General features: G+C 43.8%; 2 protein-coding genes across 2 annotated transcripts; both read right to left on the bottom strand.

The window, feature by feature from the left end:
• Positions 1-4525: 4525 nt before the first annotated feature.
• On the bottom strand, positions 4526-5514 carry LOC133898653 (putative F-box/LRR-repeat protein 23). The gene is made up of 2 exons (XM_062339334.1): positions 5147-5514; positions 4526-4853 (listed from the first exon to the last, which is right to left on the bottom strand). Exons 1-2 carry the CDS (start codon positions 5512-5514, stop codon positions 4526-4528), a joined length of 696 nt encoding a protein of 231 aa, XP_062195318.1.
• Positions 5515-7445: 1931 nt separating this feature from the next.
• On the bottom strand, positions 7446-12388 carry LOC133898652 (uncharacterized). Its single transcript, XM_062339333.1, has 5 exons — positions 12190-12388; positions 12063-12147; positions 8354-11816; positions 8056-8208; positions 7446-7514 (listed from the first exon to the last, which is right to left on the bottom strand). Exons 1-5 carry the CDS (start codon positions 12386-12388, stop codon positions 7446-7448), a joined length of 3969 nt encoding a protein of 1322 aa, XP_062195317.1.
• Between the last annotated feature and the right edge of the window lie 6912 nt (positions 12389-19300).

The raw sequence follows: 19300 nt of genomic DNA, 5'->3' as shown, positions 1-19300 counted from the left end.
GCAGTAGTTAATCCTATCAACACTTGCCATGCCATAACTAACTTCACCCAGAATACATATCACCCTAGGATTACCTATTGTTATTTATATTAACGATGGAAGACGTCTTGATATCTAGCATGCTTAGAATTGAATACGTCTCCTCATAGGCGTTGCTTTTAAAATTGCATCTCCTCGGGGATGATAAATTATCATTATCCAATGACAAGTCATATACCATGAATCCTTGATGGATATGAATTTCGTGATGGATGTGAGATCCTTGTCGGTGTGTGGGATATGGTGGGTGGTGTGTAAAAATTAGTGAAAACTGTTTTGGCGGGGGCAGGTAGAGTAGTCCTCTGTGGGAAGGGATGCTCTTGGGGGCATGTGGTATTGTGGGAATACTCGTGCTGGGAGATGCCCACCCCGGCCGCTTAAGGACCGAGTCATTGCGGCCCGTCTAGCCTAGCCACTACGTACAACCATGCGTCCTGTATGGGCAGGACTTGACTTTCCTTTCACTGGACTGGGTCGGACATCATACCAGGAGGCTGAGAGCAACGAGCAGACAAGTACTATCCTGTCCCGCATGCTTGGAGGTTTCTAGTACCGGCCAAGGCTTAAAAAGGGATGCTGGCCTTCGGAAGCATGCAGCTCTGGTACTTGGGCGTGTCTCATGGAAAAGCCCGGCAGGAAAAGTGTTATGGAGAGTCTCGGTATGATTCGCTCCCCTGCATGCAACCGTGGGAGGCTGAGCATATCGCATGGGTAAAGTTGTACAACCTCTGCAGAGTGTAAAACTATTCGAATAGCCGTGTCCACGGTTATGGACATGCGAAAGCAGCAATCGCGTTGACTAGACTCAGGGTGCGTGTGTCTTGATGAGTGAGTGTGTGGACTAGATGTCCGTATGTTAATGTTCCTGGCTCGATCCGCTAGAAGCTGTGTGGTACTAGAGGTACACCAGTTGTGATAAAAGGGACTGCGGAGTGAGGTATAGCCCCTCCCAGGACCGAAAACTCCTAGATAAAACTTGTTACTTGTTTTGAACTATTAAAACGGTTTTAAAGTTAATCATTGATGATACAACTGAATACCTGCATAAATTGCTTTACGCTAAAACTATTCCGTAAAGCCTTATCCTTGAAATACTTCATTATGCATCTATCAAACCCTTGAAAGTAGTATAGGGCTTGCTGAGTACCTTTTGTACTCACTCTTGTTGTCATTCAGATGAAGAAGATAATGCCGACTTTGCCGGGGGCGAAGCCGGAGACGAAGAGTAGTCTAAGTGTCGTGTTCGCACCCTCGCTGCTTGTGGCTTGGATCCTTTTTCCGCTGTGCTTTTCATGAAGGCCGCTAGGCCATGTTTGTAAAAGACAATATGGGTTGTAACTTAAAGTACACTGTACGTTAATGTATTGTACGAAGTTCGACTGTGATACTACAACTGTTGTACTGTGCGTATCAGCTACGTAATCCAGGGACTGATACAGGAGGCACAGGAGATCCCGGCAACGCGGGTCTTACAAGGGTGATCGAGCACGTACTCACGTGGTCGTGCACGTGCTGGTCGCTTGCGTAGTCAAGCGTGGACTGGTCGATCGCGTGGTCGCTGGTCGTGCTCCTGGTCGACCACGTACTCGAGGAGCACGAACTGGTTGCGACGAGTGGTCCTGGGCGTCAAGAAACCCAACATTGGTCCGCAGACGCACGGGGGTGGTCCGCGAGCTGCCGGAGGAATTAGGGGTACAACCATGTAAGTATGTTGTATATCTTAAATCGTGGGTGCAATTCTGACGTGGAACGATCCAAATGGCAAATGAAGTTGGCGTGGCATTGTTAGCCCGCTACATTGGCAGGTGTGTGCACTAGTTATAGGCAGGGATGGAAACGGACGGGATAAATCCTGCCCCATTCTGATTCATTTTTTATATTTTTTCTGACTATTTTCAGATTTTCGGGACTTATGTGGAAATGGGACGAAAACAATTTTGTTGTTTTCCCGATCGTATTGTCAGTATCCTGTTTTTAATCAAAAATTTCTCGTCGGGATTCCTGTTTTTCTAATTAAGATCAAACTTCACAAATCACAATGTAGCCCACATGCCAAACCCAGTCAGTCAGCCCAAATATCACCTAGACCCCAGTGGCCCAGTCTCAGTCGACTGCTGACTTGCTGATGTCGTCTAACCTCCTAGGCCGCCTCTAACCCTAGTCTTTTTTGTGACTGTGTGTTGTGTCAAGTAATCGAGTTACGACATGATGATTATTTTTCAGTTGAGACTTGTACTATTATAAGGTCTATATGTAAATGGTTTGAATTACTTTTATTGGTATGAATTAATTATGTGTCATGTCGATGCTTTAAGTCATGGTTTTATGGGTTGGTGTTTCTAGTTTGAATTATCGGTTCCCGACCGATACCGGCGTGTTTCTGTTCGAATTGGTTTGTTTTCAATATCCCGATATTCCCGAGTTCGTACCCGTTTTCGACTTTCCCGTTTTCTATTCCGTATTCGAGAGAAAAATAAAAAAATGTAAACAGTTAGGAGGTTTTTCTGACCGTTCTCATCTATTTTCATCCCTAGTTATAGGTTTTATTGTTGCAAACAAGTCCTTCCGTACCAAATTTCTTCAATTTCACAGGAAAGAGGGTGGCCTGGTTGACCCGGCACAAACAAAGCAGCGGCGGTTAAGGTTGAGACCTGGCACAAATTAGCTAGCTAGCCATTACCTCGCTGGAACCGGCTTGAAAACGTAAACCAAAAGACAAGTTTTTTTAGCCATAGACGGACAAAGTGCTGCCTGTTTTGCAAAGCTTTGGGTCAGGGCAGAACAGGAGTCGCACCGAGAAGATGAAGGACAAAGAAAGACATGATCGCAGGAGACTGCCCTACCTTGAAGAATGCAAGGGGTCGATATCGATTGGAGTGGACTGCACCGTGCCAAAGGATTATGAAGAATGCATGCGCGCGATTTGACTACCCTGCTCATGTCAACTACATGAAGATGAAGCACCAAAACGATCGTCAGGTCTGATGCGAAGGTCCGCTTGCTAGTTGCCACCGTCGTTAGGGTCATCGCGTAGGCGGGCATTGGTTCTCCCACTGCACGTACCGCGTCGTTCGCTCGGATGATTTTTTCCAACGGAGGGATGCAGCTTTTTGGTACAAAAGTGTATGAATCGGTCCCTTCTCATTCAATCCATTCCTTCAACCAAACGCATGGATGGAGGATCGTTTCTGAATCACCCCGACGATGCCGCTTTCCTGCTCTGCTCTGATGGCGACGCGCCAAATAGGTCACACAGCGTCCTAGACCTGGTTTTATGTAATTGAGCATAGATCTAATTCATAATGTGACATGTGATAATTTATTTTCTTCCCGATAATGACGGCAGCCGTTGAGCATGAGGCGTGGAGCGTGCATGGACAGGCCCAGTACCAACATTCCTTTCATGCATCGGGGAAGACGTGGTGCTTAACCTCAGTACCTCACCACCATTTGATTTTTCAGTTCTTCTTCCCTTTTAGTGTTTTGTACCTCTTTTTTCTATTTTCTTATTCCCTTTTTTGATAGTTGGATTTGTAAAGCTAATGAGTTGTATTAATTCTTGGGATGATGACTGCAGCAGCGGCGGCCCCATTTTTCCCAAATGAAGGTATCGGTTTTCCATATGGTATAGTGATGTGTCTCATCTAGTATTGTGTTCTTTCCAAACTTTGGACATCTTTTATGTCTCATCTAATAGTGTGTTGTACTCAAATTATAGACAGATTTTAAATTAAATCGGCACCGTTATAGTATTGTGTTCATGTTAGCATAAGGGGGGAACTGGGGTTTTTAGCCGTGAACAATAAATAATCTAAAGAAAAAGCAACACAAACTACCGTGCAGAAGATTTGTCAGGGATTTTCAAACAGATTGAGATGGTTGATAAGTGCAGGGTATCATGTACATAAATGAGGTGTTATGTAGGATTTCTGACTGATGTGTCGAGCAATTAAAAAAAGAGAGGAGATGCCAATATTTTGTAGAAGATACAACTCTAGCACGATATCATAGGCAGACTGTGATGGAGGGGTATTTATTAGATAGGCTAGCTGTAGAATAATACATTGGGTGATAAGTGTTTAATGTTATGTCAATGATAACATAGAAACCGTGCTAGAGCTTTAGCATTGAGAGTAGTCTAAGTAACTTTCTTACTCCATAATTTCTCCATGCTTTCAAAACTAAAGGCGCACGTAGGTTGCACGAATCATGCATGCACGCTATCGCACCTGTGAGGGTATGAAAGTTTATGGTCAGATATTTAAGAAAAAAAAGACACTTATATAAAAATTGTATTTTTTTAATGCAAACAAAGACTATATATATTTAAATATAGATAACTATATTAATACTAATATAAATAACGGTGCTTAAATAAGCATCTTACCTTCTGTCTAAACACATGTGCTATTGTCATGAAAAAAACCCGATTTTCTTTTCATAAGCACAACCTGTAAATATCCCATTGTACCTGTTCTGGCACGTCCTATCTTCTTCCTCTGTGATTCTCAGTATAGCATATCCTGCAGAAGCAATAGTTGCAGACCATCCTTGGCAGACTGAGAACCTTAATCTTCCTACAGCACCTCCGCCACAGCTTGTACCCCATGGCTCGGTCGAACCAGCAGTCGCCGGCGTCGAGCAGCTCGAGGCAGGGGCAGTGTTTGAGGAGCGCGCGCATCGTGGACAACGAGATGAGCCCGGCCGACAGCGCGAGGCGCTCCAGCATCGGGAGCTTCGTGATCACCCTGTCGACGAACGCCTCGGGCACGCACCAGGCCGCCGTCACGTGGAGCCTCCTCAGCGACGGTGCGCTGCATGCGATGTCCACGAGTTTATGATTATGCATGTACTCCTTTTTTTTATAGGGGTATTAGAATTTGAAAAGATCTTCAAAATATGTTTTTACCATTAATTTTTCTTACCATATATTAATAATCGTTTCAAAATTAATATCATCAATCTATTAATATAACTTATATATATTAAACACATATATAATTTGATTAATTGTTAGTTAAAATTTATAAAGTTTAACCTTTTAAAATTTTAATACGCTCTGTAAAAAGAAAAGGAGAGAGTTGGGATCGTATCAGAGCAAATGTACCTGGCGGCGAGGTAGGCCAGAAGGTGGCGATTGGCGGGGCCGCGGAAAGACTCGCACCTGCCGGCGCTGCGGTCCACGGCGGCGCATCCCATTGCCAGCCGTACCACTAACGCTTGATCGTCGATGCGGTCGTCCTCGTCAAAGGCGAGGTCGATGCTCCGCCATAGCGTGGGCTCGTCGACCGCGACGCGACGCCACGACGCGCACGCGAGCCCCGCGCCGCGGAGGATGTCGACGTGTCGGAGCCGGCAGAAGATGTCCCATATGACGTCGCACGGCAGCGCTGCCCATTCTCGCGTCCCATGTGGCTGTGTTGGTGGAGGAAGAGGAAAGCCGGCATTGCCGTCGCGGCCGGAGGACGAAGGCATGTCTTGCTGTCGCGGCCGGAGGACGAAGACGAGACACAACAAGGGCTTAACGAGGGAAGCGGATTTGCCTCTCCTGCTATATATAAGCTCTCCACCGTTGATGTGTCGTAGATGACCAGGTTTCTAATATGGTTCGGCTTCAAATCCTCTCAAAGTTATCCGACACTACTTGTGTTCTCCTTTTCTTAATTAATTTAGGCAAGACTCCGACCATTACCCGCCAAAAAAAAAAATCCTCTCAAAATTCAATCGCTTTTCTAGCCGTCGAGCACGATTCCTCGGTCGGAGTGGGCTTGCTTGGGCCCCAGGAAAGAGAAAATAGGGTTGTGCTCATATGGGCTTCAGCCTCGAACATACTAATTTCTTTTGGTTTTCGATTTAATTTAATTCCAACAACTATTTCTTTTTTTGCAAGAAAATTCTAACAATTATTTCGATTTTCATCCAGTTCAGACGTGCTTAAAAACTCTGGAGCCTACTGTAGAATTTTAGTGATTTTACGTGCACTGTTTCCATGCAAGAAATTTTTGACGTTTCCGAGAAGTATGAAAGGCAGAATTAAAAAATCATTTGCGTTAGGTTACGTATATTATTGGTTTAACAGATTCACGTTACGGGTTCAAAATTTGGCTCTTACAGTATATTAGCCTTTACGTCTCCACTACAAACAAGAGAAAATAAGAAACCATGCAGAAAGAACCGGCGCATGCATGGCATGAGACTTGAGAGTGACGTGAAGCTACTAAAGCAAATTGCGGCCTCGCAAAACAGAACTGGCGCCGGCTGCACATCACTCTTGCAACTCGATCGCCAAGTCTGCTGGAACCATGTAGGCAGCAGGCGATCACAAAATATAAGAGAGCTTCTTTCTGCTGCTAGTTCGATCGTGCAAGAGCGACCGCGAGTCTGACGAAGTTCCAATACTCTCTAGACCAGGGATTCGATCGGAATCCGACAGAATTTCGGTCAGACATCGATCTCGAGGAACGGCACGAGGCCATGAGGGTTGTGGCCTTGTGGGTGAGCAGCGCGGGTGGCCGGAGCGGTTGTTGGCGACCGTGAAGGCGAGGGCCTTCAGCCATGCGGTGCCGCATGTTACGGGAACGCTAAGACATCTAAGCAAGAACAAAGGGGATCAGGGATAGTTCAGAGCCACGGTAACAAGCCATGCTCTATTCTCCTTTCTAGTTCTTCGTTCTGTTCTCGTTTAATCTTATCCGACCAGAGCTTCCTGTCTTAACAGGTTTCTTATCAATACTCACATGCCTAAGGTTACATGGGCTGTCCTTCAATTACTCTACTCCGGCCCAAACACTCTCAGATTAGGCCTCCTTTGCCGGCCCTTGTGTTTGGATGCAGACTTGCTCGATTCTTCAGCATCAGTGTTCTATCCAACGTTGGCTTGGTCCTCAGCTCCCCTGCCTGCATCACCTTGGTCCTGCCCTCCTGGAGTAGTGTTGGTAACACACTCCCCTCCTTTAGCAACGGCTTGTCCCCAAGCCGGTGCTCTGGGAAATTGTTGGCGAATTGCTTCTTCATCCTCCCAAGTAGCCAACGACGCCGGCCAAGTGGACCACTTGATCAGCACTTGTGGCACCGTTCGGTTTTGATGGCGATGAAGTCGGCGCTTCAGGACAGCTTGTGGTACCTGCATGTGAGAGACACTCGAAGGCAGCTCTGTGCTTACCAGGTTAGGAGGTAACACAGCTCTCTTCAATTGTGAGACATGAAAAACTGGATGAATGTTAGCTGATGGAGGAAGTTGCAATTTATAAGCCACTGCACCAATACATTGGAGAATCAAGTAAGGGCCAAAATACCGGAATGATAATTTGTGATGTGCTCTAGCTGCAACTGAAGATTGTACATAGGGTTGCAATTTCAAGTAGACATAATCTCCAACTTCAAATTGGCGATCAGAACGGTGCTTGTCAGCCTGGATTTTCATGAGTTGTTGAGCTCTCAACAAATGTTGGTGCAACAATGTTTGCATCAGTTTCCTGTCTTTGAGCCATTCATGCAAGTCAGGAATTTGGCAAGCTGCAACTCTATCTATCCCAAGGTGCCTTGGTTCATGGCCATAGAGAACTTCAAAAGGTGTTTTTCCCAAAACAGAGTGATAGCTAGTGTTGAACCAGAACTCAACCAAAGAAAGCCACTGAACCCATTTGTTAGGACAAGCATGAACAAAGCATCGAAGATATGTTTCTAAACATTGGTTCACTCTCTCAGTGAGGCCATCTGTTTGTGGATGGTAAGAGGTACTCATTCTCAGGTCAGTGCCCACTAATTTAAACAACTCTTGCCACACAGAACTAGTGAATATTCTATCTCGGTCGGATATTATTGCTCTAGGCAATCCATGTAATTTAAATATATTGTTCATGAAGGCCATAGAAACTTGAAAGGCAGTGAAGGGATGAGCTAAGGGTATAAAATGGGAGTACCTTGAAAATTTGTCCACTACCACCAAAATGCAATTGAATCTAGAGGAGTTAGGGAGTCCTTCAATGAAATCCATGGTGACAACTTGCCATGCACCTTGAGGGACTGGTATGGGTGATAATAGTCCTGGATAAGCTGTTCTTTCAGGCTTAGCTTGCTGACAAATGGTGCAATTTGCGACAAATTGCTGGACTGATTGTTTGAGTTTGTGCCAAGCAAAGATACTTTTAACTCGCTGATAGGTGACCTCTATTCCAGAATGACCCCCAATAGCACTATAGTGTAAAGCTTGCAGTATCTTATCCTGCATAGAGGGATCATTGGCCACCCAAATTCGTTGCTTATACCTGATTAACCCTTCTTTGAGAGTGAACTGTCCAATTGTTCCTTTTACCAACAGCTCAGTCAATAGTTTTAGTGTATGAGCATCCTGTTGATATCCAGCCACTACCTCCTCCAGCCATACTGGTTGTGCTACAGATACTAGAGTGTTAAGTGATGCATGAGGTGCTCTAGATAGTGCATCTGCCACTCTATTTTCAGTCCCCTTCTTGTAGATTATCCTGAATTGAAGACCCATCAGCTTAGTCAATGCTTTGTACTGCCAAGGTGTAGACAATCGTTGCTCTTCTAAATGGATCAGGCTCTTTTTATCAGTCTTAATCAGAAATTCAGCTTGTTGCAAATAGGATCTCCAATGGTCCATTGCCATGATAATTGCTAAGTATTCCTTTTCATATGTGGAGAGTGCTTGGTTTCGAGGCCCTAGAGCTTTGCTTACAAAAGCAATAGGGTGTCCATTTTGTTGTAATACTGCTCCAATGCCTCTGTCTGATGCATCAGTTTCAATGACAAAAGGTAGCTGAAAATTGGGTAGAGCCAGAGTAGGGGCAGAGAGTAAGGCTTGCTTTAATATGTTGAAAGCATCATCTGTTGCCTTTGTCCAAACAAAGAACTCTCCCTTTTTGAGCAAATTTGTCAACGGTTTACTAATGTGACCAAAGTGCCTCACAAACTTTCTGTAGTACCCAGCCATGCCTAAAAAGCTCCTGAGTTCCTTAACACATGTGGGTGTAGGCCATTCCTTGATCACACTGATCTTACTTGGATCAGTTGTAACACCCTTCTCACTGATTATGTGGCCCAGATAGGAGAGCTGTTGTTGAGCAAAGTGGCACTTAGAAAGCTTCACTTTCAATTGATGATCCTTCAAAATTGTGAACACCTGACTTATGTGCTGCAAATGATCCTCCCAACATTTGCTATAGATTAATATATCATCAATAAAAATCACTACACATTTTCTGAGAAGAGGAGCTAAGACTTGGTTCATGACACCTTGAAAGGTTGCTGGAGCACCAGTAAGACCATAAGGCATGACCTTATACTCAAAATGTCCATGATGTGTTTGAAAGGCTGTTTTGCTTTCTTCACCAACAGCCATCCGAATTTGGTGAAACCCAGCCCTTAAGTCCAAAGATGTGAACCAACAAGCACCAAATAGTTCATCCATAAGTTCATCTATGATTGGCAATGGGTACTTGTTCTTAACTGTCAAAGCATTCAATTTTCTATAGTCTACACAGAGCCTCCATTCACCAGTTTTCTTTTTAACCAATAAAACAGGTGAGGCAAATGGACTAGAGCTGAGTTGAATCATACCATGTTGAAGTAATTCAGTGACTTGCCTCTCAATTTCATCTTTCTGAGCAGGGTTGTATCTATATGGGCAAATTCGGAATGGTTGTGCTCCAGGTATCAATGGTATGGTGTGGTCATATTGCCTTTGTGGAGGTAATTCAGTGGGTTCCAAGAAGATATCAGAAAATTTCTCTATCAATTCCTTTATCTCAGCTGGCCAAGCATCAGACTTGTCTGGATTTAGCTCAACTGCATTGAGTTGTAACATATAGATGAAACTGTCTGTTCTTTGTATGGCTTGGAGCTGTGCCTTTGATATTGGTGCTCCAATTTGTGCTTGAGATTGAAGTCCTTGTAATTTGATATCCTTTCCATTGAGTTTGAATATCATCCACTTCTCAAGCCAGTGCACCTGCATAGGGCTGTGGGCTTGTAGCCAGTCCATACCCAAAACAATATCATAGCAACTGAGAGGAAGAACTTTGAAATTGCTGGTGAAGGTGTGTCCTTGGACAACCCAATTGAGTTCCTGCAACTCATGAGTGCACATAAGGATATGGCCATTAGCCACTCTTACCCTCATAGGAGTACCAATTTCTGTCCAGCCAGTCATAGATACTGCTAACTGCTCCCTGATAAAAGAGTGAGAGCTTCCTGAGTCCACTAGCATAAGCACTTCACTATGATGTAGATAGCCTGGTAATCTGATTGTAGAATTACCATCTGTTCCATTTACGGCTTGGAGTGAAATGGCCATTAAATCTTCTTCAAAGTCTGATTTGTTCAACGGTGCAACAACATCTTTATCACTTGTGTCATCAGGTAACAACTGCCACAACTCCTCTACTACATGCAGTGGTACCACTGTAGAACACTTGTGGTTTAAACCCCATTTTTCTTCACATTTGAAACATAAACCTTTTGCTCGACGATATGCTCTTAAGTTGGACAGTTTATCATCTGTGCCTACTTCTCTGACATTTGAAATGTCATTCAACTTCCTATCTTTAGTAATAGCATGGGTATTTTGACCCTTGAGAGTTGTAGCTGGCCCAGTGATAGGGGATCTGAGCAGAGTTCTTGAATAAGATAATCCTTCAGATTTCCTTGTCTCTTTTCTTAGCATTTCTTGCAAAACCTCTTCCTGCAATAGAGCAAGAGAACTCGCAGTATCGAGATCTAAGGGTCTATGCAGTAATACAACATACTTGATGTCCCCTCTTAACCCATCTATGAAACGATTAGTAATAACAGCTCTATTCATAGAGGGGTCATGAGCTAGAAGTTGGTGGATAAGATCATCAAATCGTTCTATGTAATCCACTACTGTCCCAGATTGACTGATATGAAAGAATTGTCGAATCAGAAGATTCCCCTGGTCTCTATCGAACCTATGACATACAGCAAGACTTAAATCTGTCCAAGCCCACTGATGAATGACCGATTCCAAGGATTGTAACCAAAATGCAGCTGAGCCAATAAAATGCATGGTAGACAGCTTAACCCACATATGCGGTGGAATTTCATAGATATCAAAGAAGGTTTCGCAACGTCTAATCCACATTTTAGGACTACTGCCATCAAATTGCGGAAAATTTAGCTGAGGCATGGCAGCTAATAAACTGGAACTCATACTCATAGCACTAGGGGCAACTGAATCACGCAAGTGTAGAGGAATAGAAGTGTATCCGTGTGAGTTAGATGCACCTGTGACCGGAGGTGGTGTCAGGGTGGCGTGCACCCCAAAACCATACCCCCGGTGATTTGGTGTAGAGCGGTGGCCGATCGGCCCGAACGCCGCCTCGGGTGAGGAAGCCCCCAGATGAGCGGTGGCCAGCGCTCCAGTTGATTTCATCGCCTCAGCTTCGGATGCCCGAACACGCGAGGTCTCGGCCGCACTCTTTCCATCAGATCCTGGCACCGGATGGAGCTGCTCCACTTGCACACGGAGATCGGTGACGATCTTCTGCAGATCCACCAGGTTGGTCTCGACCAGTGGCTTCCACTGCTCGAAATCCCCCTTGGTTACTTTCAACTCCGCCATTGCCGTTCTCATTTCTGAGAGCGACTGCTGAGTCTCCGCATGTTGATCCTTCAACACAGCCATCAACTCCAAGTAGTGTTCGTCGGTCTTCATCTTGCTTTGGAGCCTTGTCCCGTGGTGATGCGCCAGGATCGTAGCTCTGATACCAATTGTTACGAGAACGCTAAGGCATCTAAGCAAGAACAAAGGGGATCAGGGTTAGTTCAGAGCCACGGCAACGAGCCGTGCTCTATTCTCCTTTCTAGTTCTTCGTTCTGTTCTCGTTTAATCTTATCCGACCAGAGCTTCCTGTCTTAACAGGTTTCTCATCAATACTCACAGGCCTAAGGTTACATGGGCTATCCTTCAATTACTCCACTCCGGCCCAAACACTCTCAAATTAGGCCTCCTTTGCCAGCCCTTGTGTTTGGATGCAGACTTGCTCGATTCTTCAGCATCAGTGTTCTCTCCAGCATTGGCTTGGTCCTCAGCTCCCCTGCCTGCATCACCTTGGTCCTGCCCTCCTGGAGTAGTGTTGGTAACACCGCATCAGCTGGGGAATATGCCGAGGATGATGGCGTCTGGACATGGCGCGAACTGGGCTTGCATGAGCGCGACGCTCTTTACGGCTTGGGGCATGAGCCAGTAGCCTTGGAACAAGAAGAACGGTTCCCTCCATCCTTCTCTCATAGGAAGCGTGGACGTAAGGCTCTCTTCTTCCTCAAGGCCGCCGCTGTGTTTGGTCTCAGTTTGTCCTTGAGCCATGGCGGATTGGCATGTATGAGGGACTAGGGAGAGCTGGCCGTAAGCCTCTAAATGATTATATATATATATATATATATATATATATATATATATATATGATGCTATTGGTGTGCAGATCAAGGATGGTTTATTAATACATAGAAGAGAACAAAACTAATCTAATCAATCATCTAGTCAGCTGGTGGTCACATGTTGATGTTCGACAAAATCGTACGAGTGGTACTGTCACAACTACCTAATTGTGATAATGCGTCACGAGCTCTTTTTTTTTATGGAACAGTAGGGTCTTCTCCTACTGGTTACGTACAAACGTTATTAAGGAACATCAAAAGAAAAAAAGAAAAAAATGAAGATTTACAAGGACTCTATCCATACTTCAATTTGAGGAAAATATTTCTTCTTCGCTCTATGGATAACCATTCCGAAAACATACTTAAATCTAGCGTAACAACCTTGGACTGTTGGGTCAATCCCATTGAAGATCCATTCATTTCTTACTGTCCAAATGCTCCAAGACATGAGTACTATAATTTCCATAAAAAAAGGAACTGATAATTGATCTTTAAATCTCTTGAAGACTTGAAGAGAAGGGAGGCTCCTTTGCACCTGCAAACCTAAGGTAGCCCAACATCTTCGAGCAAAGTTGCATCTAAGAAAAAGATGAGGCAGAGTTTCCTCTCTCTGCAGAATACAATTTTCACATGCATATGATTGTAAATCCATACATTTCCTTCTTAGTAGCCCTCTTGTGTTTAAGCTATCCTTTAGTAAAAGCCAAAAGAAGACTTTATGCTTTGGTTGACATGATGACTTCCATAACCAACTATATATTGGATGAATCGGAGTATGGCCAATAGTCTGCTTGTAAGCCTTAGATGAGGAGTAGCTGCTAGTTCCCCAAATTTATCTCCAAGTATCAGGTGCTTGTTCAATTATCAAACCCTGCATTATTTCTAGAAGTTGCAAGAACTGCTCATGCGCTTGCACTGACAACGAAAGTTGAAAGAGTTGCTGCAGATGATCAAGATTTACAGCAGCTTGAACTGAAATCTGAACATTAGATGCATAAGAAAATAAATGTGGAAAGGAGAAGGCTGGGATCATCCCATTCCACAGATCATGCCAAAAGGAAACTGAAGATCCATCGCCAAGTTGTACTGCTGCCAGCCCCTTATAAGTATCAATAAGCTTAATGATGTCACGCCACCAAAAAGAACCTCTTTTTCTGAAGCCAGGCAAATGACCATTCACATAATAACTCTGCCATAAAAGATTAACCCATGGAAGATCTGCCCTATTGAAAAATTTGTGCAGGTTTTTCATGAGTAAAGCATTATTTTGAACTGTAAGTTTAATCACTCCCAAGCCACCTTCTTTTTTGGGTCGACAGACCATGTTCTATGCTGCAAGAGGAGGCTTCTTAGCATTTAGGTCAGATCCATTCCATAAGCAGTGCTTTCTATATTTGTCAATTTGCTTGCTAATAGTAGCTGGCAGCTGTAGTATACACATATAGTATGTTGGCAGAGATGAAAGGACAGAGTTGACCATCTCTAACTTGCCTGCCTGGGTTAAGAAAATGGAACATGAAACTAGGCGCCTTTCAATTCTGTGTACTAGTGGTATAAAATCCTCAACTTTTGGCTTAGTCAAACCCAAATAAGTAAAAGGCAAAGTGCCTATTTGACATCCAAAGGTCTGTGCAAGCAAACTTAATCTGTCATCAGACACATTGATAGGGAGCATCATGGATTTACAATAATTTACTTGCAGTCCAATAGAATCTGCAAATGTATTAAGAAGAGCTTTGAGAACAAAAAGTTGCCTTGGACATGCTTCCATGATGACCAAAGTATCATCAGCATATTGCACAATTGGGAAGTCCGTTCCAGCTGCTAAAGGTATTGGCAACTGCAAAAGGCCCATGTTTTTTGCTTTGTTCACAATTGATTGTAGAAGATCAGCTGCTAAAACAAAGAGCAGAGGGGAGAGAGGATCTCCTTGTCTGACTCCTCTTTTGCAATGAAACACTTTGCCTGGCACACCATTAAGCATCACAGAAGAAGTACCTGATTTCAAGATACCAGAAATCCAAGAAATCCACTTTGTTCCAAAACCTTTATGTTGGAGAATATCTAGAATGACTTGATGTTCTATCTTATCAAAGGCCTTTTCAAAATCCAATTTAAGAATCACAATTGGCTTCTTAGACTTATGGCAAATATGCAGATACTCAAAAGACCATGCTAGACAATCCTGTATGGACCTGGACTTGATAAAACCATATTGATTTTTATGCAGCAGAGATAAAATTACTTGCTGCAATCTATCGGCTAAAAGTTTAGTAATTAGCTTGATAGATGAATTGAGCAGAGAAATAGGCCTGTAATCCCCCACATGGGTTGGATTGTCTTTCTTGGGAACTAGAGTGATGTAGGAACTATTTATGCTTTGAATACATAAGTTTTCATCATGAAAAGCCTGTCATAAGTCATAGAAATATGTGGCAATGATATTCCAGCATTTCTTAAGAAAATCCCCATTAAAGCCATCTGGGCCAGGAGATTTATTTGTTGGCAGCTCTGAAATAACTTTATTAATTTCCTCATGAGCGAAATGTTCCTCTAACCATTGCAAATTATCAACTGGAGTGAGAAGGGTGGCCAAGTCAAAGTGCATGCACTGATATTCTGTGCTGCCTAACCTCTCTTTATATGTCTCCCAAAGAAGAGATGCTTTACTGTGATGGTCCATGACTGCATTGCCATTATGATTATGCAACCTGGTAATTGCATTCCTTCTGTGCTTGATTGTTGCATTTGCATGAAAAAACTTTGTACTTTCATCTCCAAATTTGACCCATTTGATTGTGCCCCTCTAGCGCCAATAAATCTACTGCTGTTTGAGAAGTGAAGCTAAATGTTGATGTAGGATATCTCTAAAATTCCATTCCTCTATGGAAAGATCCCTTGACTCCTCCATGGTGTCTAAGAACACAATGATTTGTTTGACATTTGCAATAACCGTAGCCAAATTAGACAGTTGAGATTGCCAAGCTCTGAGAACTCTTCGAAGGTTTTTAAATTTTCCCACCACACGTTTTGCCTTGTCTGCATGAAAGACAGGGACTGCCCAACCATGTTGCACTATTTGGTTGAAATCTGAATGCTCCAACCAATAGTTCTCGAATCTAAACACTTTCGATTTAGGGATTAGGGTGCTTATATTCACCAAGCATGGAGTGTGGTCAGAAGTGTCTCTGGACAGGGTTGTTAGATGAGTGATTGGGTAACTAGAAGTCCAGGCATTTGAGGTAAAAAATCAGTCTAGACACTCCAAGAGAGGGTTCTGCTGCTTATTTGTCCAAGTGTATTGCTGACCTATAAGGGGGAGTTCAACCAACCTTAGGGTACTTATAGCTTAATTGAAGGCAAACATCTCTTGAACATTAGCACCTGGTTTATTTCTATCTGCAGGATCTCTAATCAGATTAAAATCTCCTAGGATTAGCCAAACAACATCATCTGAAACTTCAATATTTCTGAACCATTCCAAAAATTGTAGTTTGCCTTCAGGTGTGCAAGGAGCATAAATGTTAGTCGGTACCCACCTAGCTCCAGAATGTAGTGACAAGAAATCAATAGAGGTTGCATAACCATTTTGAAAAGATAAAGACCCCAAAAAACGAGAGCTTTTCCAAATTACAATTGAACCTTCAGAATTTCCCTCAGATGGCAAGAATTCATAACAGTCAAAACCAGAGGGGTAGAATTTTCTAACATAGACAGAATCAAAGTGCTCTCTTTTGGTTTCCTGTAAACAGATGATATCACAACCAGACTCTCTAACTTTGCTTCGGATAGCATTCCATTTGCCCTCAGAATTGATTCCTCGAACATTCCAGCAGAGAATACGCCAATCACGAGTTGAACTAGTTTGATCCATTAACCAAAGGCACCACTGAATGTTCTACCCAATTACATAGTAAAAGGGAACAAAAGTACTGAAAGCCACAGTACCAACAGACCCAAATGAAAATCCAGACAGAGAAGTCCCAATACACCATTGTTACATTAGGGCTATACGGAGGGAGAGACTCAACAACATTATAGTGACAGGATATTTGAGAAAGCCTACTAACACAAAAGAACCCAAAATAACCACTGCAAGTTATCTTCTGACAAAAGCAGTAAGTATCCTTCTGTGCTCTTATCATGTCACTGATTCTTGCTGTTGTTAACTGCATCTTCATTTTGAGGTGGGACAGTAGGCTTGGCCTTGGCAGACTTGTGCTTGATTGGGACATATGTCTTCCCCACTGTAACTTTAGCAGGCTTCTTCTTGTTCTACAAGGCTTCATCAGACAGAGCCACAGGTCCCATCTTACAAAAATCTGTTCCCAGATTTCTAATCACCTTGGTAGAGAGGGTGGGAGGCTGAACTGTGCATGCAAAACAATTCTTATCAGGACATGAATTCTTCTTGAAACCACCATTCTTCAGCCTTAAGCTTTTTCTAACATCTGATTCAACCAAAGGGACATAAGGAACCTTTCTTTTTTTCAAATATAAAGTAGAGGTGCTAGTAGATGTAATGTCCCCTATCATCTTGAAATTATTGGGGGTGGAAGGGTCTGAAATTCCCTCATCTTGCTGCAGCTCATCTGCCTTGCTTTTCCCTCTGTCTTGCATAGTAATATCAAGTTCCATATATTCCTCAATATAAGCACAACGTGGTATGTAGTTTCTTGGACACTGAGAAGGGAGCTGAAAATGCATGATAGGCTGCCAGGGTTCACTGAGTTCATGATGGTCCAGGCCTTTGAGGAAAGAAATTTGTTGGCCCAATCAAAGTGGGCTGGTGATAGAAGCATGACAGTGAAGAAAGATGCCCAGACTTCTGGAATATCCACTATATGACCTATGAGCCCAACAGGAGCAAAGTGCTTGGCCCAGAGTCTGCTGCTATCTGAGTTACTCTTTGGAACCCATGGTGTAATTTCATTATAGAAAGATTCAAACACTGGATCAGCCTCTTGGTCACTGACAAGCTGGACTGCACCTATCTGTAGGTGAAAATCAAATTGTTAACCAGGAGCTTGAGGAGGCTGTTGTACAATCTCTGGCGCTAGTTGATCTTCAACCATAGCCTCAAGGGGCTCCTCATGTGCTAGGGAAACTGGCTGCTGAATAGGAAGGGCCAATACAAGCTGCATTGGTTCCCCGATATCAAGATTGAGATATGGTAGGGGGGCATTGTTAACTAAACTATCAGAGGAGACACTGGTTGGAGCTGATGACGAAGACAGTGATAAGTTCAAATGATCACCATCAGTTTCATTCTGCTGGTCATTATTCAGCCCAGCATCATCTGCTATAAAAACATTGGCTTCAAGGAAAGCCTCTCCTGGAACAAGCTCTGAAATGTTCAAATTGTTTATCTGTGGGATATTGAGATCAAATTGTTTTACTTGCTTTACTTGCTCATGGTGTTCCTGCTGAGCCTGATCATCTATCATCATGTTTTGCTGCTGAGGTTGAGCTAGTCCCTGCTCTGCTAGCTGGAGTTGATGTCCATGGAATTCAAAGGTCCCATTACCCAGTTGATCATACCTATTGGGACCATTCTCTCTATCACTTGGACCACCTGGTGGAATGTCTTTAATACTTGCTCCTTGATAATGGGTCTTGTCCACGTAGGAGGAAGATGGGCAAATATTGGCCTTTTGCCTCCATATCAGCCTTGTTTTGTGTTTTCTTCTAAAACAATATTTTGCCTGATGCCCATAATTGAAATAGCTTTGACATCTCACTTCTTGCAAGCAATCCCTAGCGAAGTGACCCAAACCAAGGCAGTTAAAACAAGTGAGATGAGAAGCAACTGAACCCTTAGAGCACCAAGGATGTAGGGAGGTGGCACCAGTGGGGGGTGCAGAGCACGAGGAACTATCATGCACCTCAGGTGATTGGCTGCAACGGGTGGCATGTGCATCTGTCACTTGAAAGTGAAGCGCGTGCTTCAGCTTTTCGAAGATTTTGCTTGCTTGAACAAGGTTGTGTTGGTCTGAAAGATTGCCCCCAAACTTGAGTTTCGATTTGCCATTAGCAATTGGACAAAGAATACCACCAATCTTGATTGTCCGAGAGGCCAGAACCGGAGAGGATTTTCTGACCGGAGAATCTTGGACAAGCTTGCTAGCAAAAAGAACTCTCTTGCTGGAACGATTTTTTTTGGAAGGTTTCTTGTAAGAGATCTTAGACCATTGTTTCTCTTCTTCTGCATTCCAAGCATTAAGTTCCCTCTGCCAGTTGGCGTCGCCATCTCTCCAAAGATGAAAATAAACATCAAAATGATTTGTAATGACCCTCCTGAGAGAGTAAACATGGAATCCAACTACTTTGGATGCGATAGAGAAACGGAAGTGTCTTTCACGCTCATAGTGCACATGAAATCCAGCCGGTGTCCCTCCAAGGATCGAATGCAAAGCCAAGCTCACAGATTCTTCCATCAATCGAAAAGTAAATCTACGGAAGTATGTGAGGAGGAAGAAGCATCCATGTGTGGAGGAGGAAGGATGATGAACTGAGGAGAGGAAACGAGCTGCAACTTTTGCTTGAAAAGTCTTCCCAGCATCAAAGTCCCAGTCCTTTCTGAGGACAGAAGCGGTGTCCATCTTTGAGCTTCAGATTATGGCCAGTAAGAGCCTTAAATCTCCCACCGCACCACGAGCCTCCACCCAGCGCTAACCCATTTCCACTGGTGGTGACCAACGGGAAGGGGAGGCACGGCGGGAGCAGGGCAGCCTGCGGAAAGAGATAGGGCTTCCAGGCGGAGACCGAGGAGGCGACGTCGGGCGGTCCGCTGGAGGAGATGAAGACCAGCTGGTGCTCAAACCCTTGAAGCAGCCGGCCT

The sequence above is a fragment of the Phragmites australis genome, chromosome 18, assembly GCF_958298935.1.
Source record: "Phragmites australis chromosome 18, lpPhrAust1.1, whole genome shotgun sequence".
NCBI classification, from domain to species: Eukaryota; Viridiplantae; Streptophyta; class Magnoliopsida; order Poales; family Poaceae; genus Phragmites; species Phragmites australis.
The sequence above is the reverse complement of the archived record's forward strand: the minus strand, read 5'-3'. Positions and strand labels throughout refer to the sequence as shown.

Bases quoted from the DNA above. Each gene is read 5' to 3' on its own strand.
- LOC133898652 (XM_062339333.1), bottom strand. From the start codon at position 12,388: ATGGCTCAAGGACAAACTGAGACCAAACACAGCGGCGGCCTTGAGGAA. The intron at 8,209-8,353 runs GTAAAAGGAACA...ATTCTGGAATAG, and splicing joins AACTATTGACTGAGCTGTTG to AGGTCACCTATCAGCGAGTT. The intron at 7,515-8,055 runs GTGCATGGCAAG...GCTCAAAGACAG, and splicing joins ACCCATACCAGTCCCTCAAG to GAAACTGATGCAAACATTGT.
- LOC133898653 (XM_062339334.1), bottom strand. From the start codon at position 5,514: ATGCCTTCGTCCTCCGGCCGCGACGGCAATGCCGGCTTTCCTCTTCCT. The intron at 4,854-5,146 runs GTACATTTGCTC...CATCGCATGCAG, and splicing joins CTGGCCTACCTCGCCGCCAG to CGCACCGTCGCTGAGGAGGC.